Source organism: Apteryx mantelli, chromosome 7, assembly GCF_036417845.1.
Source record: "Apteryx mantelli isolate bAptMan1 chromosome 7, bAptMan1.hap1, whole genome shotgun sequence".
Taxonomy (NCBI): Eukaryota; Metazoa; Chordata; class Aves; order Apterygiformes; family Apterygidae; genus Apteryx; species Apteryx mantelli.
Window position 1 is genome coordinate 35465203 of NC_089984.1, and position 25676 is coordinate 35490878.

General features: G+C 36.6%; 1 protein-coding gene across 1 annotated transcript; it reads left to right on the plus strand.

Moving 5' to 3' along the window:
* Positions 1-25372, plus strand: TDRD1 (tudor domain containing 1). Its single transcript, XM_067299560.1, has 24 exons — positions 1-62; positions 1467-1537; positions 1732-1879; positions 2311-2416; positions 3528-3588; positions 5421-5525; positions 5875-6057; positions 6751-6894; positions 7885-8056; positions 9894-9977; positions 10409-10579; positions 11385-11492; positions 12953-13123; positions 14013-14264; positions 16769-16891; positions 18007-18117; positions 18307-18477; positions 19486-19731; positions 20238-20354; positions 20586-20696; positions 21874-22041; positions 22383-22604; positions 22774-22820; positions 24514-25372. Exons 1-24 carry the CDS (start codon positions 29-31, stop codon positions 24601-24603), a joined length of 3216 nt encoding a protein of 1071 aa, XP_067155661.1. The 5' UTR covers positions 1-28; the 3' UTR covers positions 24604-25372.
* The last annotated feature ends 304 nt before the right edge of the window (positions 25373-25676 follow it).

Sequence of the window (25676 nt, forward strand, 5' to 3'; positions counted from 1 at the left end):
TTTGTCATACTTGGATGTGAACATTTTTATGATGGCCCAACCACTTCGCATAAAGAACAAAGGTAATAAAGTTTCAGATGAAGGTTTAAGCAGCAGAATCATAGCTCTCAATTTCCTGTCAAAAAGCCCTCAGTTTGGAGGCACAACTTCTGAATCATCTAACAGAAATTCAGCATTCTGTGGACAAACTGAACAGTTTTTTGCCAAGTGTAAAACAGTACAGAAGGTGCTAGCTTAAGCTGCAACACTAGAGTGGTCAACTGCAATAAAAAGAGACTAGGTCAAAGGTGGGCAAAGGTATTTAATTTTGTTTTTCTGTAGCTGTATATATGCTTGATTATTGATAAAGATCATCAGTATGATTATGGCTTATAAATACAGCTAACTCGTTATTATCCAGGCTTGTGTGGGCTGGAATGCCTTAGATAATTGAAAAACCTGGATAATTGGGTACTGGGGAAGTCAGTGCAGATACAAGCAGTGGGAGTTGGAGCTGCTTCAGTAACGTTTCTTGCCTTCAGCACCATCTCAGTGCTGTCTGATTCATGCTCTCCATTACTCTTAATGAAAAGAACTTGGTTCTGGGAGATCTGAGATATCTTGGTATGTAGCTATCTTGAGTCTGGAGGGTTCATTGAACTTGATTGCATTTTGAGCAAAAGAGTGATTAATCTGCTTCAAGGCCTAAAAAAGCCATGTAAGCTGTGTGGCTGTGTTGGCTCAGAGGAGAATTTGGACTAATAAGCCTGTCAGACCAGAACAAACTCAGAGTGGCATATGTAGTCTGACTGCAACAGATTACTTGTAGGAAAATGAATTGCCCATTTGTTTAAAAAAAAAAAAAAAAAAAAAAAGTAATTCCTGATATGTCAGTAGGCAGACTTACCTGAAAGTTTGTATGTCTGGTAAAAGTGTTTGGCTAAAGAATAAGCTCACTGGAAAGACCACATTGTTTGTAAGGTGCTCATTTTAAAAATCAGACTCTCTTAAGTTGTTTTAAAATATTTTGTTTCTGAATGTTTGTTGATGTGACAAAAACTATGTGTAACTATAAGCTGAACATAGACCACATGTTCAACAATACTGAAAGAAAATAGAAAAGGCTACCTCGTACTATAGCTATTGTACAACTGTCTATTCTGAGTTTTCTCCCTTTGGGTGTTGGAAATTGTGTGTGTGTATATAATTTTTTAAATTCACACTGAACAACTTTAATTGGAACAAATTTATGGATGGGAGGCATTAACCCCCTCTACTGAGGGATAGGCACAGAACAGTGAAACTGTAGCTCTAATGTTGTCACTGGTGGTAAGATTTGAATCTGTGTAGTATCAGAGTAATAATAAGAAGTGAATGTGATAGCAAAATAATAGGAATAGATAAATGTTTCATATTTAACTGCAGATTTCCCAAACACAGCATGCATGAGTGTTGTTAAATCACTTTTCAAATACTTCTGTTCTTAGGAAGTTCAGTGGAAGGCGTAACTCGTAGCAGGAAGTTGTGGTTGACAGCTGCAACTGATGAAGGAAACGCTGTGAGTTACTGTACTTTATGATTGCCCCTAATAATCTGAGCATTTCTAGATAGCAGAAATGATAAGCATGTATTGCTATTGCTGGAACTTTGAAATTTTAACTCATTTTTTGTTGCCATACTCTGAGATAGTATGTTTCTATCCCAGAGGACTGCATTTTCTGGTAAGAATCACCTGAGATTTTTCTCTTACAGTTACCACATTCTGATGTGATTCAGGAGAAGCCAAAGAAGCTGCAATATTCCTCCGAGAATGTTTTCTCTATTGGCTATGATCAGAGTCTCTTTAGTTCGTTAATATCACCCCCACAAAAGATGACTTGCCATCACTGTGGTCTATTTGGTAAGTTTCCTTTATCCTGTAGTCTGTGATACGGAGTATATTTATTAATGAAACTGGATCAGGACAATTGCTCGGAAACATACCTTCCAGACTCTTGCCATAAAACAGATGTGTATTTTATCATCTCTCAGATGCAAGTGTAGTAACTATTTAGAACATGGTTGGAGTTACAGAATCAATGAACAGAAGATAATTTCCTGCTTCACTGAGTGTTATCTTTTTCAATTTTAAATATGGACAAACTTTGGTCAATTGGGGCAGCAGTGTCTGATAGATAGCTGCAGAAGAATAAAAATACCAATTTGTATGTATTTAGAACTGTAGTGATACCTTCTTGTAATGTAGTCATTAAATAATACCTGGGGTCTTTAATTTAACGACTGTCATCTCTTCTGACGTAGATGTTTCTCTCTGACTTCATATTTTTTTAGGATCCCTGAGGTGTTCACAATGTAAGCAGATATACTATTGTTCTACAGACTGCCAGAAGAAAGATTGGCGAACGCATGCTGTTGTATGCAAGCCAATTAAACAGGAGTAAGTTTGTTAAAAGTTCTGCCAAATAATGTTTACAGAAAGACAATATTCCTACTAATATAACTTAAGTTACAATGTAAATACAATATTACAGTAAAATGTTGATTATTCTTAGGTTAGTATTGTATTATCTGATACTTGTCAGCTCAGCTCTGCTGCGTTAGAAGGATGACTTGAAAGGTATTATTGGATTTCTCAGGATGTTCTATAAAGTGGTTTCACAGTTGGCTTAAGTCAAAATAAATGGTTCTGCTTTGTGTCCATATTCAGAATTATGTGAACATGCAGTAAGAATACCAGCTTACTGCATGGCTTCGCTATTGCTCTTGAAGATGTAGGGAACTGAGTGACACAGTTAATGCATTGCCTTAAACAGGCTCCAAAAAGGCACCCTTTGAGTCCAAATGTAGCTTTGGTGAACTTCATTGATATTTTATCTTTGGTCAGCACAGCTGCGATTTGAAGAAGTTCTCTCAGCCTGGTCATCGTCTAGCTGCTCATTATCACTCTTTGACCTGCCAGCTGAGATGCTTGGGAATGATCTGAGCTGCTAAGGGGGCAGCCTCTAGCAAGGGATGATGATAGCAGTCTGAGGAAATAGTACATTGCTCAGCAAATTTGCAGCCAGGTGTCCGTAATCAAAGTTTACAAGAGAATACCCTTATTTTTCCCCTAAGTTTTGCTACAGTGGCTGAATCTGACTTTTTTTTTTTTTTTTTAATCAAGCTGGCATATGTTGTTTCAATTTTACTTATGTTCTCAACTGAAATAGCAAATCTATCTTTTTCATGCTTTTACAGTTTTGTAGGCTTGCCTAGGATTACAGTGTTAGAACTCCACACAAGCAGTGTGAGATTACTTCTCCAATTTGATTAAATTTAAATTTTTGTTATATTTTAAGTTTTGGTGGCATCAGGAAAAGCATACTGAGTGTTGCTTGGCAGGGAGCTAACAAATTTGTCATTCCCCTTTTTCTTGGAGGAAGAGTAAGTGTTGACGTGAACCACATACAATGAACGCAGCCTTTTTGTTTTATTTGCAGATAGGTGTTACTGATGTTACTTGCCTGCCTTTGATTCTTCAAAAATAACACATTTTTCTTTGATCACAGTTTAAGCAGTAACAGTGGAGGCAAGCTACCTGCTAAAGCCAAGAGGAGAGTTTGTCTTAAGGTATGGAATATGGTTTTAATGAGTTCTGTGTCTTGAATGGCCCTGCTGTGAGCTAGTTACAATATGTTTAATTTAACCTGTATAGGAAAGGAACAAATTCCACAGTTAGTCTTTTACTCCTTCTAGAAAGAGTTAGTGCTGCAAATCAGAAGTTACTGCGAGAAGCACTGAAAAGTATGTTACTGCTTAAAGCTCTTAGCAAAACTGTGACAAAACTCACTTTTTGCTGAAAAAAGTGTTTGTGAAAAAGTTAAAAATCAGGACATGTGTGATGGTTGCTAGGGAAATATTTTAGGAAGGATACAAGCTTAGCTTGTCCAATTCAGAAAAAATTTAGTGTCATTTTCTTTTTTTCTTCTGCCCCAATCACAAGCTGATGCTGAGACCCGTTTTAATCGTATGGAAATACATTTAATGGAGTATTGTGTATTAACAAATACAGATAAAATCTTGTTTCCTTAGTGTAGCAGAAATAAAACCTGATGCAGTTTTCCTTTCTAACAGTTTCTAGCCTCTCTCAATCTCAGTATTAGCCAAACAGTTCTTCCTGTAGTCTTCCTGTGAGCTGTTATGCAGGAGATCATTTTGCTGTTGTCTTGGTTTCCTGGGATCATATTTATGGAAGCAACTAAATATGCATACCTCCAATTAGCTCCATGTTTGCACTGTATAACAAAATTCCCCTGTCATATACTTCTTTGAGGTAGCTCATTCATCTGTTTGACTTTCTGAAGGAATTTAGAAAGGAGGCTCTGTCTTAGGTTATGACATTTCTGTTAGTTCATCCTGATAGCTTCCTGCTATGTGTGCTTGTGTCTGTGTGTTTTAGTAAAACTAACCTTATCCCCCTTTTCTGTTTATATACAGTGCTTTGACAGTCATCTGTAGTAGGTCTTAACTGTAGTACCTATTCCATGTGTACAAGGGTATTCAACTGAATAAAAATGCCGATGAATAACTGATAGGAGGAGGCCTTTATATCAAGAGGAAATACTGTATGAATAAACAATTTGTATTTTGAAATAATGGAAGGTTTTTATTTCTTCCTGGTTCATCCTCTGGGTCTCAAGCGAGCTGGCAGGGAGGGTAAGATAAGCTCATCATTGTATATTGAGGAATTTTTAATGTATTTTGCTATTGTACCATCAGATGCATTTTTATTAGAAGGATATTTGTCAGTAAACAAACAATTTGGTAACTACAACAGAAATCTGTCACCATGCATTTTTTCTGAAGTGTGTTGGTCCAAATGATTGTTAGAAAAAGAGGCTTTCTCTAATGATGTGTGTGAGAGTATTTTTCTAATGTTTTTAGGGTGTCATGGACACAGATGCTATGCATTAGGTATGTTAGACTAAATGTTAAAACTTCCATTAAAAAAAAAAAAAGTATGCCCTCTGTTAAAGCAGTAGCAGCTGTTATATACCCTAGTAACTGTGGTGTTAAAGCTACAACACAGCAGGTGGAATTCAATTCCACTTACTTATGAAAACATCAAAGGCAGGAAATATTTTGAAGTTGTCAGTGCTGTTTAAGCAGGTATGAAAGGAACAGATGAATTCATGCCTCTGTCGGCTGCCATTGTGCAAGTGCTTCAGCACTTCTGATTTTTTTCACTGCGTGCTCACTGTATCTCTGTGCTAATGTTTTAAGGGTTATATTTTCAAATGTAATAAGGAGTCTTTAAGACTTTTATCTTGTTGAAAGACAACAAAAGCACTTTCATAAATGTTACTTGAGATGCTAAAGGTTATTCTTTCTTCCCTTGTTGTTACAAAAGCATTTATCTAAACAACTTCAACTTAAACATAACTTCTAGCTGTTTTAAATAGGGTAATTCAGTGTCTGTGGATTCCCTCAAGGTAGAAGAGCACATCAAGAAGATAATGCTTTCGGATCTCCAAACTCTAGGGCTCAAAAAAGCTATGGAAATAAAGGTACTTTTATTTTGAGAAAATACTAAGATGCTCTGTTAGATTGCATTGAAGATTTTGCTAAGCATGTCTACCTGCATATGTCACTTCAGCTGTTTGCCTGAGTTTGCTTGCTTATAAAATCTGATTGTTTTTTAAGAAGACAAGTAAATGTAATGGGGGAATAAGGAAGAAAGATGTTTCTGTGAAAGTGAATATCACTGGTATTTGTTTCCTACAGTTCTTACTGCTAGATAAGAAAACAGAATCAACTGTAAAGTGTAATGCATTTATTAAAATGCACACTGGTCCTGGATGATATACTGCATGTTGCTGTTGCATGATTCTCATGTACTATGGCTTTTCTCTTTAGGGTATAGTAACAGAGTTCAGGAATCCAAGTGAGTTTTATGTCCAGATAAGTTCTCCAGAAGTTTTAGACCGTATCAATAAAATTTCTGTGAAACTGCAAGACTGTTACGCTAATACAGTTATTCAAGAGGAGTATATTCCTATCAAAGGGGAAGTCTGTGTTGCAAAATATTCTTTGGATCAGGTAACAACTTACTGTCCCTAAAATGACAATTCTGTGTTGAGCCCATTGAACTGCATGTGTTGCTTTTGTGCCTCTGTCAGTGAAATTAGAGATCCTCTTATGATGGTGTTTGGAGAACATAGTAATAAACTTTGTAATATATGGAATGCAAGTTTAAGACACTTAAGTTTTTCTCCAAAAGCTTTACTTCTATGTATTTGCAAGTACTTAGACCTTGTAGGAGTGGTTTGTCTTACTGTTGTTTAAAGGCTCTGTGTTTTTAGTAAATTTATATTACTACAGTTGAAAGAGTTTGGAATATGATTCTGCTTATTTAGGGAAGTTATTCTTACTTCATTTCTCATCTGACTTTTCTGATTGCATTTCCATAGTCACCTGTAGTAAAACTGTTCCCATTTCCCTTCCCGTCAGCATTTTTTCTATTCCTTCCCCTTCTTTCTCCTCTGTTGTAGGTAGATTCTGGATTGCCAGCCCGTGTCAGTAGAAGTGGTATTCTGTCCTCACAGCAGCTAACGCTACACTGAGCTGTGTTCATTTGAGTTGCTTCAGTATTGCTCAGTTGCCTTTTCTTAAAAACAAACCTGATGAAATAGAGTAAATATTGAAGTATGCATTTTGATGAGGAATGCAGTAAATGTGTTGTTTCACTACGTTGTGCTCTTACTGAAGAGGATATCATTTATTTCTATACAGACCTGGAATAGAGCACTGGTAAAAGCTGTGGATATATTGCAAAAGAAAGCACAAATATTCTACATTGATTATGGAAATGAAGAAAATATTTCACTCTCCAGGATTAAAGCACTCCACAAAGACATTGAACAGTTTCCTCCATGTGTGAGTTTTATTTTCCTAATGATAGTTGTGATGTTTTAAATGAATAGCTCTCAAAATGAGTATAACTCACGTCTCAGTATAACTGTCATTATCACAGTGTTTTATGTGTTCAATGAAAGTGGTGCGTGAGAACTGCTATCCTGTAGTAAGATTAATTTTCTGAAATGTTCCACACAAATGAAAGACCTGTCTCTTTTTCTTCCTAGTCCCAGAATCCTTGGATTCTGTGCTGGTGAAGTAACTGCAGGACAGTTGGGCCCACATTTCCCTTCTATTCTAGAGGGCAGCAGGGGAGACATCCTGCCTGAATACTCTGATCTGCTCTAATACAGTGGTGAAAAATCGTTTGTGGTTTGAGCGAACCTTTTTTGGTGTGAAGAAGGCAGTTTCTGACCTGAGTTGCGAGATTTGTGGTAGTTGTTGTCATCCAACTGAGTTCATTGCCATGCTGTGTGAATGTCGTTCACTTAAAAATAAATGGCCTAGCTTAATCTGCGAGTTGAACTAGTACGTTCAACTTTACGTATAGAAGGGTAGAGAAGTGTTCTTTAAACCAGTGATGGTCTTGAGTAACAGCTGTTGGAAAAATTCTTTCAGAGCTCGTTCAGACTGTCTTCTGCTGGGTCCATAAAGGATTTTGAGAGCCTTTGAATCTTGTCTTAAAGCCATCAGCATCAATTGAGGACAAATTAGGGCATACGCCTCTGCTCAGATGGGGGCTGAAGTGTGATACAGCCATGGTTACGTAAGACAGCACATATAGTGGGAGAATCAGAGGGGAAGTGTAGTTTAAATTTTGAACTTAATGTCCTAATTCTTAACTGTGCTTTGTAAACAAATTACTTGAATTGGTAGTGCTTCAAGTTCCAACAGCAGCTTTTACTTTTATATGCCAGATGATATTTTTGAGGGCCTTAATTATTTAGTCACTTTTTTTTTTTAAGGGGCAAATAAACAAAAAAAGCATGCTCTAACAGTAATTCTTTCCAGGCCATTAAGTGTTCCCTTGCTAATTATGATCCAACACAAGAAGGATGGAATGAAGGCATCACCAGCTTTTCTCCTCAGTTCTTGGGAAAGCACTGTTCAGTAACCGTGGTTGACATATTACAGGAAGAAATGATGCCGAGTTTTGCTGTAGATGTTGTTCTTCCAGATTCTGGTAAGGCAGACTTGATAATGTGGGAAAAACAAACAGCTGCTAAGTCTTTCATGTTCTCTCTCTCTCTCTCTCCCCCCACAAACACTCTTAAAAGAAGTCTTTTTTCCGCTCCTTCCCAACCTCCCCCCCCCCTTTTTTTTTGTCCTAGGTTTTTACCTTTAATAAACAGGTCATTTAAAAAGATCAGTGCCTGAACTATCTTATCTCATTCTTAATAACCTTAAAAGATCTTTTAAGCTTACCTTTTCAGTTGAATCTTAAAACCAGTTCACTTTTTCTGAATTTTCTTGTTTGTATCTGCTATAATGTGATGCACATGGATATGGGATCACATTTTTCCTTCTCTCATGCATTTTTGACTCTTAGAAATGATGGTATCGGTTTCTAGTTCCACTCTAAGTGTTTTACTAGCTTTTATTATACTTCATACATACTCACACAGACTAAACAAGAATTCCAAAGACAATGCTACCACTTGATACTGCTATCTGTACCTAGTTTGAGAACTCTAAGTCAAAATTGTAACTTAGAAACGCTCCCTGGTAGACCCAAGCAGAGCAACTGAGTTTTACTGAGGAGTCTGGATTTAGATCTTCAGCTGAGCTAGGGAACTATGGTTGTGGAACCGGGTCAATACGCAGAAGGTGTGCCTGCTGTCCTTGTTGGGAGGACTGTTTTGTTTTTTTTCTGAATGCAGAGCATAAACAATATAGTGATTTGAGAATATTCTTCTCATAGATATGCAGCCACAGAAACTTTAAAGGAAGAAATATTTGATCTTCTTAATTTAATAGAATTCCTGACAGGCAGCAAGCTTATCTCCATGTCATAGTCCCTGCAATCAGAAGAAGGATGGTGCACCTAAGCCCTGTGTAAATATAACTGATCCAGGGTTATAGTAGATGGATTTCATGTTCTGTTGCTTTACAGTGCACTGATGGCAAAGCAATATAACCTACCAGCCTCTTGGAAAGAAGATCACAAAAATCTTGTGATCTTCATGAAATCTTGCATGCATCTATTACATGACCTTCTCTCTGCTTTGGATTTTTTTTTCTATTGTGATTTCCTTAGCAGGAAAGAACTGATAGAAACCAGGGTGGGTCGACGCTTAGTTGCTGGAGAGAAGCAAAAAGAAAGTGGGAATAGACACTATCCTGATGGATCCTCTTAAAAAAGCCTTTTGACTGGGGGGGGATGTACCCAGTCCCTTGGGGGTTATCTGTTTCTTCAAGAATAGTGCAACTTCAATGAACTGTGTGATGTAGCTACTTTAAACAATGAAACAGTAGTTACAAACAAACATCTGTACACAAGTTTTCAGTTTAAAAGAATTGTATTGGAAGCTTGAAATGCTGTTCTGTGCATCCAAAGTGGACTATGTAATTGCTAAGAAACTCAAGATTTCCATGTAAATCTTGCTAATTCATTGCAAACTCAGTGATGTTAAGTTTGGCGATATGGTCTGAATCTTTACATTTGAATTGTTGCAATCAACTTTTCAGCCAACAGTCTTTACTGCTAGCGACTTCCTAAATGTTGATTGTTTGAGTAAATAAAATTAACAAAGCAGTAACAATCTTTGAACTATGAATGTCTTCAGGAAGCTCAAGTACTTGAGTTATTCTGAAACTACTATTCTGCTTTCTAAGCATGTTACGTGCTCAAGAAGTAAGTAGAATGTGCTTGCTTCAGTAGGTGATGGTGACTTAGGTTAGGCTTAGAAAATAGTTCCAAAACAAAACTAAATTACGACTAAACTAAATTACAGCTACCTCTTGGTTAAGTAATGGTTAATTAATAGTTAATTACTTTGTTTCATACATCTATATTTTAGGGAAATGTCTAGATGAAGCACTGTTAGAAGTGAGATCTGATTTAACTCCAAAGAACAATGCCACAGGAACAGACCCTCCAAGAGGTGAGTAAGCAAGTCAGGCTTAAGTAGGAGGCTGACAAAGTTTGGGGAATTTTAGATCCTTCCACACTGAATGATACTGTGAATGTAGCAAATATCCCAGCTGTTTACTAGCTTCACCTTCTACTTAAAAACACTGATTAGAGGAGCTACCTTGAGCTCACTAGTAACGCTAGCACATATGCTTTTTACTGGTATAAAATACTTTTTTAGTGATGGTTTTGTGTCATGGACAAAATAGCAGGAGCCCTCAAAGTCCAAAGGATCCAGCAAAATGAATAAACCATTTCAGCATATTTAGATTTTGTAGCTTAATTTAGCGTAATTTTTTTAAGTGGCTCTGAACGCTGCCTGGTGATGTTGTGCATTTCAGAGTCATTTAGTTCTTGATCAGTAACCTCTTCTCCTTTTTTCTTTGTGTGTGTGTGTGTTAGAAAACCATTTTAAAGGAAGTAAAGAAGAAATACCTGAAGATAAAGAACCACTTCACACTGCTGATTCAGTTGCAAAGTGTGTCTCTGTATGTATTGGAGATGCATTTTCTGGTGTGGTTTCCCATGTTCAAACTCCAGAAAATTTTTTCTGTCAGCAGATGCACAATGGACGTAAGTGACTCAGTTGTTGAAAACGGGGGCTGTGAACTGTCTAATATGTTTGGGTTTTGTTTTTCTCCTCTTCAGTAGAGGGTAGCTAAAGGGACATGTTTTTATTTTATATTGCTGGTCACATAGTTTGACCTGTAATAGTGGTTCTCTAACTTTAGTCCATGCCTCAGTCAGTTGAGAGTCATGGGATTGGACAGGAAGTTTTTGGCAGTTAGCTGTTAATACTGCTTATTAACTATTAAGACGGTAACCTATGGGGAGTCTGAGTAATTCGAAGTAGAAAGATGGTATGGCATGGAGTTTAGCAGTCATGTGAAGTCAGTTTGTATCACAAATTTCTAGATGTTTAAATCTGTTCTTTTACATGTTCTAGAAATGTGTGCTAGTGGAGCCAGGTTCTTCAAACAACAGGTAGTGACCAGTGTAACTAACAAGGTACAATAGCTACTTTATACCTGGCTCCACTAGCTTTGTTTTGATTCTTACTAGCTTCAGTTATGTTCGTGTATTGAAAGAGCCTGTGAATGGTTATCCCTGTGCATTCTCTTCACCGTTGTGATTCCTCAGACTTGTGTCTTGACTCTCTTCAGCATTACAGACTGAAGAGTCCTAGTCTGATCAGGTCAGTCACTGTTTTGGAGTTAGATTAAACATTACAGGGAATAATAAAATTGTGTATATTCCATTATAGTACAAGGTTTTCTTCCAGGCTTTGAACTAAAGATTTGTGGTGTTAGTGCTTTTGTAATAACTATAAGGTTTCCAAAACTATAAGGTTTCCAAACCCTGTGTGTTTTAACATCAGATCGTCTTGCTGAGCTTCAGGTGTCTCTTGGTGAATATTGTGACAAAATTCCCAGTATCCCAGATTTCCGTCCTGCTGTTGGAAACGTGTGCTGTGCCCAATTCACAGGTAAAGAATGGGTGAAATAACACTCTTAATTTAAGTCACTTTAATTTATTACCAGATTATAAATTTTAGGAATTACTTACGTTTAGAAATGTTTCGTACAAAGTTTGTTACCTGTATCTAGTTTTCAGCTGCGGATAGTGCTTAGTAGTGATTTTTTTAAAAAAAGTTATTAATGGTAAATATGACAGCAATCAATTATTAGTTTAAAAAAGACCATGAAACAGTACCTTCATTGAGCACACATCTAACACTGGGGTCACTTTTGTATAAAGTAGCTTTTCAAAAGACCGTGAAGAAATTGGATTGCTATCTATTGCTGAGCACTATTTTCTGTGGCTGGAAATATAGACTTCTAATTTTAGACCAAAAGAAAAGGAACAAGGGAAGCAGAATTATACATATGTAGCATTGTTACTCTGGTAGAATTCATCCTCTCAGTATCTATGTAGCAGAGACCTCATAGTTCTGAATTTTGTGTTTGGAACTTAGACACTTGACATCAGTGATAACTAGAAATCTCATGATAAAATCTCATGAATCTTGCCTAAGCATAGGTTAGTATTCTGTATAAAGCAGTGTTTTGTGATAGAAATTGATGTCTACATCAAAGAAATACCTTTCCTTTTAAGAATATGAAGTCCTGTTTGCCTGAGTGCAGTAGGATGTAAATAAGGTTTTTGTTTTTTTTTTTTTTCTCCTCGTAAGTCAGTCTCCTTTTCATGCAGCTCTTAAATTACCTCGCTCTTCTTGAGCCTTTCTTCTGGTCAGAAATGTTGCTGTTATGGCTGTGTGTGCATGTGTGTGTGTGTGATAGATGAGCAGTCCTACTCACTTGTTCCTTTTCAGCTCCTGTGTGGTTTTGCTGCTTTGAATGAACTACTGGTTGACCTGACAGATAAGCTGAATTAAATACTACTTTTCTGCACATGCAGAAAAAGCTAGTACAGTCAATATTCCGTCTTGGCATTTGAGTGGACACTGGTTTCAGGTGCTTAGCCAAGGAATGCCATCAGTTCATTAGTTCAAACTTTTTCATAAACTTGGCAGTCAGCTTGTATTTCTCAAGTATTTTTATTGAATTTAAATGATTAGATCTGTTGTGTGGCTTTTGAATTGTGTGTCCTTCGGGTCTGATGGCCGAGATGCTGTTCATTGTTTAAATATATTGAACCTAAGCACTTCATCCACATAATGTAGTTCTTCCATGCAATATATATTTGAAGGAGGGGAAGTTCTATATGGAAAGAAGTGACTGTTTGCAACACTTAACTCACACAAGGAATGAAGGAGGTAGATGCCATCTTCTGTGAGGACTCCATGAAGCTTTGTGTGAACTATACTGCTGCCTCAAGTTTATGTTAAGATTGCCATTGTGTTTTATATTGGAGTCTGTTCAAGAAATAGTTCTGTTCCAAGGAATTAAAAGCAAGTACCATGAACATCTGTATCTTCCTTTCTAGAAGACAATCTTTGGTATCGTGCTGCCGTTCTAGCATACACTTCTGAAGATACTGTTCTGGTGGGCTATATAGATTATGGTAATTTTGAAGTTCTTCGCCTTACTAGACTTCGTCCTATGATTCGGAGATTAATGGACTTTCCAGTTCAAGCTATAAGATGTACTTTGGCAGGTATGAAATAAATTATAAGCTGTTTCAGACTGATAGATAAATCCACTTATTCTGTCTCTAATTATCACATGGCTCTGTCATCTCCTTTTAAAATAAGGAAAAGGGTGGATGTAAGAGTAGGTATGATTTCCAAAACTCTTAGTTCTTGCTTTTTACTTTGGAGGAAAACCTAAGGTGATGCCTCCCTCATTTGAAACCAATGCATATGGAACTTGACCTAAAGAAATCTCCCTTCTGGAGCAAATCATGCTGGCTATAACTGCTAATGCTTATTTTAGGACTGCAAAAGGTCTATATGTTGACATGAAAAAAATAATCAGATGTTTCCTGATTCAAGTCAGGCATTACTACTGCATGAAATACATCTTTCTGGAATGCAACCCACTTGTGCTGACCAATGACTATAAAGTTCTGTTTATAACTTTAATTTTGGAAACAAATTTAGCAATGTAAACAGTAAAAATGTAAGGAGAAAGACACTTATAGTTACTGTAGCAGATACCTCATTGATTGAGAGATCATAAATGTTACTCTGAAGGTATGTTGAAAGCTAGGTTGTATTCTTGAGACCCAATGGCCAACGCTTCTCTGGGTGTTCATAGTAAAAGTAATTAATCTGAATTTACATTTGTTTTTATGGAATAAACTACTAGCTTGTTATACATTACCTCTTGTGAGATTCTTATTAAATCCAGCCGCAAAAATTCAGAATCTAAATTTTTATTTATTTATTTATTTATTTTGGAATCTTGTTATAAGCCTGAGGAGTGGGGGGAATTCCTTGGTATATCTGCTGTTTGACTTGTAGTCTTAGTTTTATTTCACCCTTCTGCATATTGTCAAGGCCTGGACTGTTCTCAGAATCTTTCTGTACAATTTGACTGTTTAGGTGTAAAGCCGCTGATGGGAGCCTGGACCTCAGAAGCTATTTCTCTCATGAAACAACTGGTGCAAGACAAAGTGCTCACAGTAAAAGTAGTTGATAAAAAGAGTAATAGCTCTGTGGTGGAGCTCGTAGATGCATCAGTTACTCCAGTAAAAAATATATCAAGCTATCTCATAGAAAAAGGCTGTGCAGCTGAGGAAGCAAAGATGGCCTTGCCAGCAATTGAAATGAGGGCTGTTAAGGAGGAGGCAAATGGTGAGTACAGCACACTGGTCCTGCAGCACTGGCTCTGTTTAACCTCCTGCTAGAGTAGGTACAAAGTATACCAGCTCTTACAGGCAAGAACCTTCTGGATCGGATCATCAAGTCTAGCCTTTGCAACTTTTCCATGAATAGAAAAAAAACCCCAAACCTTTTATGTATATATCTTTATATTTTTAATGTATTTATATATTTTTATATTTAGGTTGCAATCACTTACTTTCAGAAGATTGTATTTCTGCTTTCTCTGGTTAGAATTCTCCTGATTTCCAGCTGACATAGTACATGATTAGTTAGTACCATCTTGTTCTTACTGCCCTTGTTCTTTATCTCAAATAATGTTTCATCCTCACTGTCCTATAGTTTACACATAAAACAGTGTATTTAATCATTAAAAGATTGTTGAACTGTAGCCCATATGACTTCCCAAATAAAGAGATTAGTTGCCTCGGTTGCTTTATTTTTTTTTTTTGCCTTTAGCAACTAAAGCTTCAATTTGAGAGGTTTGCAACTTTGCGTCAGCTTTCTGTGTATTCTGGGAAGGTTCCCAGCAACTCTGCTACGAAGCACATTAAGCTCCTCCTTCCCATTCCAGGTCTAGTAAAATTGTATATTCTTTCGTAATCTCTGTTCTGCAATATCTATATGTACTGAAAACTGGGGGAAAGTGTTTGTGTCAGAACCATATCCAGGTCCCTTAATTTTGACCTTCTTCACCAGATGGCTCGTGGCTAGGACATGGTTATCCCTTATCTTTGTTCAAAAGTTTAAGGAACCTTGTATAAAATGTAAACCAACATTATTTTTTGTTATTATGTTTATATCCAAACATATCTTGATGTATGGCTGTGATCCTGGGTTTATGTTTGTACTTTTTAGGTTTTTTGGTTACTTTTTATCTCTTCCAGTTTCACTAATCGATTCAGATACATGTCTTTCCTTTCAAGTCTCTGCAAGTCTTTCCTCCACATTTTTGAATGCAGTTTCTAAAAAGAGATAATCTCTTTTTGTCTTAAGCCTTTTAAAATTTAGTGTTATCTATTGGAATTTGAACACATGTATTTTTCTGCCAACTTGCAAAATAATTTTTCATTAACTTGTTTTGTTTAACTCAAACTATTGAAATTTGTGATTGCTGGATCCACCATTAAAAGTAGATCTTGATTAAGTTACTGGAAATTAAGAAACAATGTATTCTTGATTTAGGGAACTATTTCAAAGAAATCTTGCCATCACATAAAAGAACAAACAATTGTTGTTTGTTAAAAGTTGTTAAACATCTTAAAGTCTTCTATAAACTTTCAGCCATCTGTTTATTTTTCTTGTCAATCTTTCTTCCTTCTGGAGTGGTAAAATTAAACTCAGCTTCTACTTCTTTGAACATATTTCTCAATATGCAGTGATTATTCTTTGTCCTTTCCAGCAGGGATCTGACAGTCTTTTACTATATGAAAGATAGTCTTGTACTCTGCTGAGAATAAAGAAGATATCTGTGAGAGCCAGACTTCTTTACTTTGCCTGTTGGCAATATTCCTTCCTCAAGTAATCTACTATCAGACAGAATCTTGGGCAGATCATTCAGTATCCCCGTGCAGCCATTCCAATACTCAAATCTTCATACTCAAAGCTTCATTTTTCAGAAAGACACTTGACTGTGGAATCTCCCTCCATGGAGATACTCAAAAGCCATCTGGACAGAGTCCTGGGCAGCCTGCTTTAGGTCACCCTGCTTGAGCAGGAGGGTTGAACTAGATGGTCTCTAAAGGTCCCTTCCAACCTCAACCATTCTGTGATTCTGTGACTGGAAAGGTCTACTGGAGTCAAAGGCCGGACACTTGGAATTGAGTTTTGGAAGGACTGACACAATATCTCTGCATGCCGCTGCCTACCACAAGCTATAACAAACTTGAGACCTATGATAAATACAAGAAATTTTGATAATATGCTAAAGGAGTGAACAAGAGCTTCTTCAGTGTGTCATAAGTTAGTCTTCGTATCATGTATTTTACACCTGTGTTAAGCAGTATAAGAGAATAACATACATTGCAAACATCTGCAATCAGTCTTTCTATTAATCCTCCTGGTTTGGTGTTTTTTTTGTTTTGTTTTGTTGTTTTTCCTCCTTAGACCACTTCCAGCACTCTGTGGTAGTTATTCCCCTCGTCCCTGTCCTCTGCCCTGTTTACTAGGAACTAAAATTCTCCAAAGCCCCCCTTGTTCAGATTACTGCCATCTAGTCTTCATCTCTTTACGTAATTACTCTTCCCCACCCATCTAAGGCTTGTCCCTATCAGCAGTGATAAATATATTAAGCACCTGGCATGTTTCTCTTATGTGCTTTTAGTCTGTGAAGAGGCTATCACTGGTAATTAGTCTGTTAGATTATTTATAACAAGAAATCTTAGGACATGAAGAATGAGCATTCAGGATGTATAACTTTCCCCAAATTTATTGTAATTTCTTTTCTTTCCTCTGCGCCCCTCCCCCTATGTCTCTAGAGGATACAGCAAGCAAAAACGTTTGGATGTGGAGTAAATTAACTCTTAAACAAACAGTAGATGTCATAGTGTGTACCCTGTACAACCCCGGGGAATTCTACTGTCAGATATCAAATAGCAGTGGTAAGTTTCTTCAGCCTTTATCTTTCTGCATAGTTACTGTGCTTCCCGATTTCTTATTTATTAATTTAGTTCCAATGCATCACTGTTTGAAGTGAGTTTAGAGCACTAAGGCTTACCTCTGAGTTTGTACACCTAAACGTAAAGAGTGCGAGTAAAATGCTGAAGAAATTGTATTATGGTATGTAGTGACTTTGAGAATGAATTCTCAAAATAACGAAGGTAAGCAGTTGAGTAAGGTTCAGGGCAGCAATATAGAGGAAAGTGAAAAGCTAAGCAAGGGATGACTAAACAGAAGGCAGCAAGTAAGAGAAAAAGAAACGTTCCCTATGCATGTACAGAACTACTGGAGTCCTGTTCTATTACTGTGTTCCGTTCTAATACAGAAACTTATAAAGCTATACTGACAGACTGGAAAAGAGTCAGAAGAGAGAAAAAAATGTGAAGGCCAGAAAATACAGCTTCTGAGACTTCACTTTTTCTTGGATAAGCTCAAAATACCTTGTTTCTCGATTTATAGAGAGAGACTTCTGATAATCACTGGCTTTTTAATCTAGCTGAAAAAGCATGATGAAATTCAGTGGCTGAAAATGGAAGTCAAATGCATTCAAACTAGAAATAGAGGGCAGATCTTAAAAAGTGGGGGAAATCTATTACCTAGCTCTTCCAGGGTAGCATTGATTCTGCATGGTTTACCACTTTAAAACATGACTGAATGCTTCCCTAAAAGAGACTTAATTCATACTAAGGGGTTTGATACCAAAGAGCAGGGTGGGGTCCCACTGTCTGTCCTCTTGAACTAGCTAATCCCCATAAATTTACCTAGTCTTAACATACACTTTAGATTATGGAGTGAAAGGTGCTTGTTTGATTAGTAGGAAGAACTACTAGTCATTTTGCTATATTTATCAGAAAAGATTGGCTTTCTCGCTTCATGCTGATGAATGTGCCTAATAAGTTAACTATTTAATTGAGCAGTTCAAACAGTTGTTTTATGAAATACTAAATTTCGCTGAAGTCTCAGTAAGTCTCTTATAAGTGAGCTACAAAGCGAACAGTATTAAGTTTCATTCAGCTTGTTGTATTGATCTTGTCTTTGTTTTTATTCTGTTTTTCAGAGTTACTTGCTCTAAACTCACTTAACAAATCATTGTCTGAATACTGTCAAAATACTCCGCCGAGTGTTTTTAAACCTAAGAATGGAGAACCTTGCTGTGCTTTTTTCTCTGGTACGTAAGAAACTAGAATATTTTAATTTCTACAGGGTGATCATTTAAAAAAAAAAAAAAAGAAAAGAAAAGATAGTCTGTAATGCAGAGGATAACAAGGAGTTGGATTTATTCTGTAACAAAAAAGAAAACTGCTGGTAAAATTAACTTACTAAATGTGAGAACTTTTTTTTGACCTTCTTAAATCAGCTGATGGTAACTGGTACCGTGCTTTGGTGCAAAACGTTACTTCAGATGGAGCTGTTAAAGTTTGCTTTGTGGACTACGGAAACGTTGAGGAAGTACCACTGGATAAAATTCGTCAGATTTCATCCTCATTCCTAAAACTCCCATTTCAAGGAATTAAATGCTGGCTTTCAGGTGCATCTTTTTATGGCTTCTTTCATTATAAAAACTATTGCATTCAGAGACTTCAGGGGAGCAGGGGGTCAGTATACCTTATGCAACTCTGTTGCACATTACACATCTTATGTGTTGCTTCCAGACTCTGGAAATTGTGGGAACCATTGTTTTAGCCTTACTGCACAGCAGATTGGCATTTAACAGAAAGACATTTGTTCTTCTCTGAGCTCCTGAAAGTGTTGTGGAGTGATTTAGCATGGAAGTTATTCACTGATTTACTAATCAAAGGGAATTTGTAGTTCAGTGCTACTTCATCTACAGTGCTTACTGGCATTTGGTTGCTAAAAGTAATTGGTTGTATTTTGCGTTTGTGCAACTTGGTGATTTTCCCAAAATTTTTGCAGTCAAGGGAGCTTCTATGTTTTTTATGAAATAAGTTGGCCGTTCAGCTTGCTGTAGGGCTGTCTCATTTGATTCTTGCAAAGTCTGGCACTGTACTGCTATTTCTCCATCTTCTCCATATTTCCTCTCTCTTCCTTTTCAACACCAGACCACTCAAAATCCTGCAGAACTGCTGTTGAACCTTTTTAATGTAGTCCCCTTGGTTTAAAAAAAGATATGGAAATAGCAAAAAGCTCAAAAATATTCCATCAGGGCATATTCTGCTTTTCTTTTTGACTTTCAAGACAATTTGGTTTTCAGTTCCTTTAGTAAAAAGATATGTATGAAATTGTTTCATAAACAGTGTTTATAGTGTTGCTTGTGCTTAAGCACAAGTATTGATTTGGTAGAATGTCATAAAATGTAGGGGAAAAAAAACCTTGGGTTTCCTGAGGAAATGTTTTTCGTTAGAGGAAAGAATGAGGAGGAGAGACAGGTTATCAAGTGTGAAACAGAATGTGTATCCCAGAGGCAGTGAAAGTCTTGATATTGAGTTGTGCTTAAGAACTGCCTTAAGGAAGATGTGTATAATGTTAGAAAAAGTTGCATAATGGAGGTGTTTTAAACAGCTCTTCTACTTTCTAGGTATAAAGCCTGTTAACAGCAACTGGATTCCGGAAGCTACAGCAAGATTTCATATGTATGCTGCAGGGATAAAGCTTCAAGCCAGAGTAGTTTCCTTTTCCAGAGATGGGGCAGGTGTAGAGCTCATTGACAATTCCACAGGTTGTCCGAAAGTGATCAACGAGATGTTAACCTGTGAACAGTTGGCTGTAAAGGAAGTTTTACAAGATAAAAATCGGTGTCCAAATAAATTTGTTGACAAAAAAGGTAATTAAAATGACTTAACCTTTAGATTGAACAAGAATTTTCAGCATTCCAACCTTTAACCGTGGTTTTGGCCTTAAACCTTAACTAAGATCATTAATAAACATGCCTAATTTTGAGTGTATAATGAGTTTTACAGTTAAACATAAGCTGCCCTGCAGGTGGCATTATAGGCAAAAAAAAGAAGTGAAAAATCACTGGGTTTGTCTTAAATGATCCCTATTTGAATATATGACAGTGGAGAGGTATAAATTTGTTACATGACTGAAACTTTTTCTGTGTTTACTTACATGTCTTTTCCTGAGGTCTTTTTTACATAAACTATTAGCATATTAAAAATGAGAACAGAAAATTCAGCAAGAATATCTTGGTTTAGCTTTCTTTTATTGCAGTAAAGACATGCAGATGTCTGTAAAATTCAAAATAATATTCTGTAATAGATGCCTATAACCTGCATATGTTTCGAGAAAAGTGTTACACTGCATTTTATTGGTCTCTAATTCTATTAGAAACCTCACATGGGCAATGGAAGTCAGTAGAATTGGCTATAGATGAAACCCTATCTGTCTGTGTAACAGAAGTCGTAAGTCCAGACTTGTTCTATGCTGTACCAATTCAAACTAGAGGTAAGAAACAGTATCTTCTATTCTTAATATCAGTAAAAAGTCATTGCTCAAGCTGGTTAATCAGACGAAAGCCTGTAGTGAACTGAAACACATGCAAATGTAGCTTGGAAAATAGAAAAATACAGAAGGTGCAGAAGAGTCGGGGAGAGGGGACTTTGAACCAGCTTAAGAGCAAGTATGATAATCATTATACCCAAATTTGATTAATCATCAAACACTTCTGTTCAGTAGATCAAGAGACACCACATACACAGTTGGTTGACCTGGAAGAGTATTGCAAATCTTGTAAGAAGCAGCCCTTTAAACCCAAAGTGGGTGAAGTCTGTTGTGCAAAGTTTTCAGGTGAGGGAATTTTTCACTCTTACATTTCCTTGACCTGTATAAAACACAATTTCCCCCCCCCCCCTTAGAAAAAGGAAAGACTCCAATTTTAAAGTGTTTAAAGATCTCTTATTCTGTCACAAAGTATGGCCCAGTTGTGTCTTTAGGGCAGATAAACTAAGTGACAGTCTAGGAGAGGGAAATAAGGAGTATGTTGTGCATGGCAAAATGTATGGCATTTTAAGAGGGGAGAATAGCCAGTAACTGCAAAAACTGAAATTTTTGTGCTGCTGTGAATCACAGGGGTGTGAAACTTGTCAGAGCAATAGTACATCTGCACCTGTAGAGAAACACTTGTGGTTTGTGGGCAGGTTTTTGGGGTGGCGGTGCCACTGGCTACAACAACTGATCATTCAGCCTTGTTAGCCTAACCAGCTGGCCAGACTTAGGTGGACTGTTAAGTCAGAAATATTCTTAAATATTAGGTAACTTAAACTAGTATCATGATCCTTAAGAACAGGGGGTAGTCTGCTGATATGTTAGCTCACTATTAAAAAAAAAAAAAAAAGTAGTATTGACTAACAAATACTGAATTTGGACTCCATGTGGGTTGTTATGAGATCTAGCTAAATGCTGAAGCAGGCTTGAAAGTAGTAAATACTATAAAATAAATTAGATGGGTGCTAGATGAAATAACAGCTCATAGAAAACATAATGGATGAATTGAAAAATACGAGGCAGAACACGTGCATGTACTTAGGTGTTCAACAGCTGTTGTTTTTAACTTTTTTATTTATTTGACTCTTCAGAATAATTGTGAGAGAAAATACTTAAAAAAAAAAAATTCTTGTTTATGTATTGAAAGGAATTATGTGTGGGGAAACAAAGGTGAGGAACTAGAAATACTGTGTGTAGACGTCCTTAAACAGTGTTGTAGTAAAAATCCTATCTGTATCATTTGGGCAAAATTCTAAAAGCAGTGGTTAAATCTTATAAGTATTGTGATTGGAAACAGTTCCCTTGTTCTGTGGATTTTCTTGTCAAGTGGCCTTCAGTATATACTGGAGTACTTAAAAAGTTACCAGACATGAAACATTCCTGGAAAGCTATGCAGTTGAACATAGATTCTTGTTCTCAGAGTAATCCGTATTTATAAAATAGTGCTCCACATAAGACTTTTTTGTTTCGATCTTTTCAGGTGATGGCCGTTGGTACAGAGCTCTTGTTCTAAAAGTTTCTCAGTCCTTAGTGAAAGTACTGTATGCAGACTATGGGAATACAGAAACTCTGCCGCTTTCAAGCGTGCTGCCAATCACTGATTCCTACTTGAAGCTGCCTTTTCAGATAATTAAATGTTCACTTGCAGGTAGAAAAACCTGATAGGTTGTTTTTTGAACATTTTATATATCTGTATCTGTTCTGATGATAGTGTCCATTCCTTCTTATTGACAGACAAGATGATCTGCTGAAATAGTATGCTGATTAATACTGTGAAAGCTGTTTTAGAAAAAAATGCTTTTAGTTAATGATCTGAAAAATCTACAGGGAAAAAGACAAAATGGAATCTAACTATTAACTGAGCTATTAGTATAAAAGTTAACCTTTGTATTTTCAAAAATGTGATGGCATTCTGTGCAAGATTCAAGTGATCGTAAAGGAACTGTAAACAAGTGGATTGTACCCTCTTTTTTTTTTTTCCCCCCCCAGGAATACAGAAAGCTGCGTGGCCTCCATTATTACTAGATATGTTAAAAGAAATGTTATTGAATAAATATGTCACAATTACAGTGAAGGGGATTAGTGGGAATGTTAATTTAGTAATAGTGGAGAAACTCTCTGAAAACGGTAGTCTGAATGTAGCTGACAAACTAGTAATGGAAGGCTTGGTCAAATACTGCAGTACTGAGAACTCGCGTGCTCTACGTCAAGGTACTTATTTTCACTAACTTAATTTAAAACTTAATTTGAAGAAGTGTATGCATGTGGCATGCCTAAGTGACTTTTCATTCTAAAAGTCTCAAATTCAACACATCAACTTCTAAATGAGGAAAGCAGTGGTCATGCATGTTTTGCTCATTCATTTACTTTGTTTTCGTAGGCTGTGGGAGTGAGACCAAATGCTGCTGCGCAGAATTGAGAATGCAAGTAAGATTCAGTCCAAACAATGTTAATGTTTATTTTTTACTTTTATTGTTAATTGATGTTAATTTTTACTTTTCCAGAATTTAAATGCAACCCAAAGTAGGAAGGGAAGGAGAATAGGAAGATAATAATCGCTAACTGAAACACTGAAGAAATGCAAAGCAAATATCCTGACATTTTATTTTTCTCAGTTTTTTACATGGAAATAATTAGAACACTCTGAAACTGAGGTAGGATAGGGAATAGGTCACACAGTCTTGGTCAGCCCATATTTTGCTGCACATACAGCCAGATCGCTCTTCCCCCCCCCCCCCCCCCCCCCCCAAGTATGAAGGCTCAGGAATGTTGCTTTTCTGTCTGTTGTAAAAGTAGTTGCTGTGTTTTGCATAAGCTGCATCATTTGGGCAAAGGATGGAGATTTCCCCCCCCCCCCCCCCCCAGTTATGTGGCAGTGTTTTGCTCTGGCTGCAACTTGGCAGACAGCTGCACATTTAAGAAAATTCTTACTTGTATTTTGGGTAGCATAGGTGAATATTAATATATGCCCTTGTTTTGGCCATGGAGCAAGGGTTGGGAATCTGTAAATTCAACAGAATTGTGGAAATTTGTGTAACAACTCCTTTGAAAAAAATGAAGTGTCACTTGCAGAAATGGCATGTTCCTGTAATTTTTGAAATTTTTTTGTTTTTAAATCTTGTTTTTAACGTTAACTGATGCTATTTATGAAATACTGGAAAGAACTTTAGATTGCTAAAAAGTGACAAGGTATGCAAAAAAAGATACATCAGCCTTTCTCAAAGTGAGGGTCTTTGTCAGAGTAATAAGCAAATTTGAATTTTAAGGACAAACCACCTTTGGGGGTTCCTAATTTTCAGCCAGAGGCAACAAGGCCAAAAGCAAAAACGTGCACTATGATATTTGTAGGCAGAAAAAAAGCATCTCTGTTCAAGGTGGTTTAGAACTTTGCTGCTTCAGAGGTAGCACGGTTACCAGTCGCTTAGTGACAGAAAGGCAGTAAAACTGTGCTGTTCCCGAGTTTAGGGGGGTTTTTTGTTTTTTGTTTTTTTTCCGCTGCCCCACTGTATGCTGGAGTTAAGTCTCCTTTTCTCTTCCTCCTCAGTATCAATTTGATCATCCAGTTCTCTGGGGTCTGATCCATCTTATCTCTTGTCTGACTTCACTTTGGTCACTTTGTTTTTGCCACTCTTCCTCATTCCAATAAGATTGGCTCAAAGTCCCGTGGCACGTGAAGAGAAGACAGAGGATTCCAAATAGAACTGAAGATACCAAGAAATAGCCAGGTGTAAATAACCATGAGCCAGGTGGCGCAAAGAAAATTTGACAGCAGGATAGCTTCACTAGTCTGTTAACATCCTGATCTCATTCCTGATTTGCATTTCATCAATTCTGTTCAAGGCTGTTCCAAAAAAAAAAAAAAAGTGTTAGCTATAATTCATCTACAGGGGTTTTTTGTTTGTGTTTTAATACAGGAAGGAGCTCTATATTCACTGAACTAGTGAAGGACTTGGCTGAGTTTTTAGCTTTGGTATCTACTCTAAGTTGAAATTGGCACTTAAAAAAACCACACATAAATATATTTATATACACACACACACATTTTTTAATATATATATATACACATATATGTTTTAAATATAAAAAATATTTATGCTAATTCTTTCTTCCTATTCCACAGCTTAAGAAGCACAAACAGATTCTCCTCTTTCTTTTAAACAAATATGGGAATTGTGATGGATTCAGTGAAATGAAAAAACTGCTGGATTAAGTCTTTCTGACATGTGCAATTTCATTTATATTTATACCAGGTTGCTGCAATTCATTTTTTAGAAGAGCAGTTGTATTCATCAGCTTAAAAAGGAGAGAGTTGCCTTGTAGAAATTTTGCTGTTTAAGTACCCGCATGTATGGACTATTATTGTGAAATAACTCCTTAATCTTGAAGGATTTCAAAGATGCAAGTTAAATTTTCTCTTCTGGTTTTGTTTGATACTACAATGTATTTATGAGCTCTTTGCTTTTATTTAGCTGTTGAATATACGTAACGTACAATGCAATGGCATTCCATAAAGTAATCATCTTCTGCATACTTGAATTTCAAACAACTATAATCATAAAGCTTTGATTGCCTTTCATTTTACTTGAAAAATGGTATCTTCTGATTATAGTCATCTTTCAACTTAATTTCCTGTCTGTCTGAAGTTAATAGACTGAAAATCGTTCTTTATAAACTCGTTTTAAGTATCATTAAAGGTTGAATCTTGACTTGGACTGTTTCTAGATAGTTCTCTCTCCCTAAAATCAGTAAACACTTAGATGCACACGATTCTTTATTTACAATTATGCTGTTTAATTTGCACCTGTGAATATTGTTTTGAAATGAGTTCTGATAGATCTCTTGATTTTTGTCTGTTACGGGTAGCTGTGTCTTTAAGGCTGGTATCCTGCCAGTTTTTTTCATGTCATAATAAAAAAGATCACATTCTGGGATATGACAAAAATTACTGAAAGTCCATTAATAAACTTTCTTCAATTCAGTATTTCTCTAAAATATAATTAATACCTGGTCGTTATTCCTGACTCCTAATCTAGTGGCAATGATACTACTGGGTTCCAAATCACTGTTCATGGCGCGCAGTGATATTTGCTTGTTAAAGCTCCATTGACAACTTTTGGGGGGGGTTTTTTGAAGTAAATACATTAACATAGGGTTTTGTTCAAATTGGAACTATCTTGACATTAAACCTGTTCTGAAAGTGAAATGTTTTTGTTTGACTTAATGTTTTATTTATATATTGCCTCAGTTTTTTCCTGCCTTTTCTCAGTTTTTCTTGCATTCTGA

Excerpts from the sequence above, each read along its gene's own strand:
- TDRD1 (XM_067299560.1), top strand. The coding sequence starts at position 29 with ATGATGGCCCAACCACTTCGCATAAAGAACAAAG. Across the intron at positions 5,526-5,874 it reads AAAAAGCTATGGAAATAAAG|GGTATAGTAACAGAGTTCAG; the intron begins GTACTTTTATTT and ends TTTTCTCTTTAG. Across the intron at positions 19,732-20,237 it reads TAAATTTGTTGACAAAAAAG|AAACCTCACATGGGCAATGG; the intron begins GTAATTAAAATG and ends TAATTCTATTAG.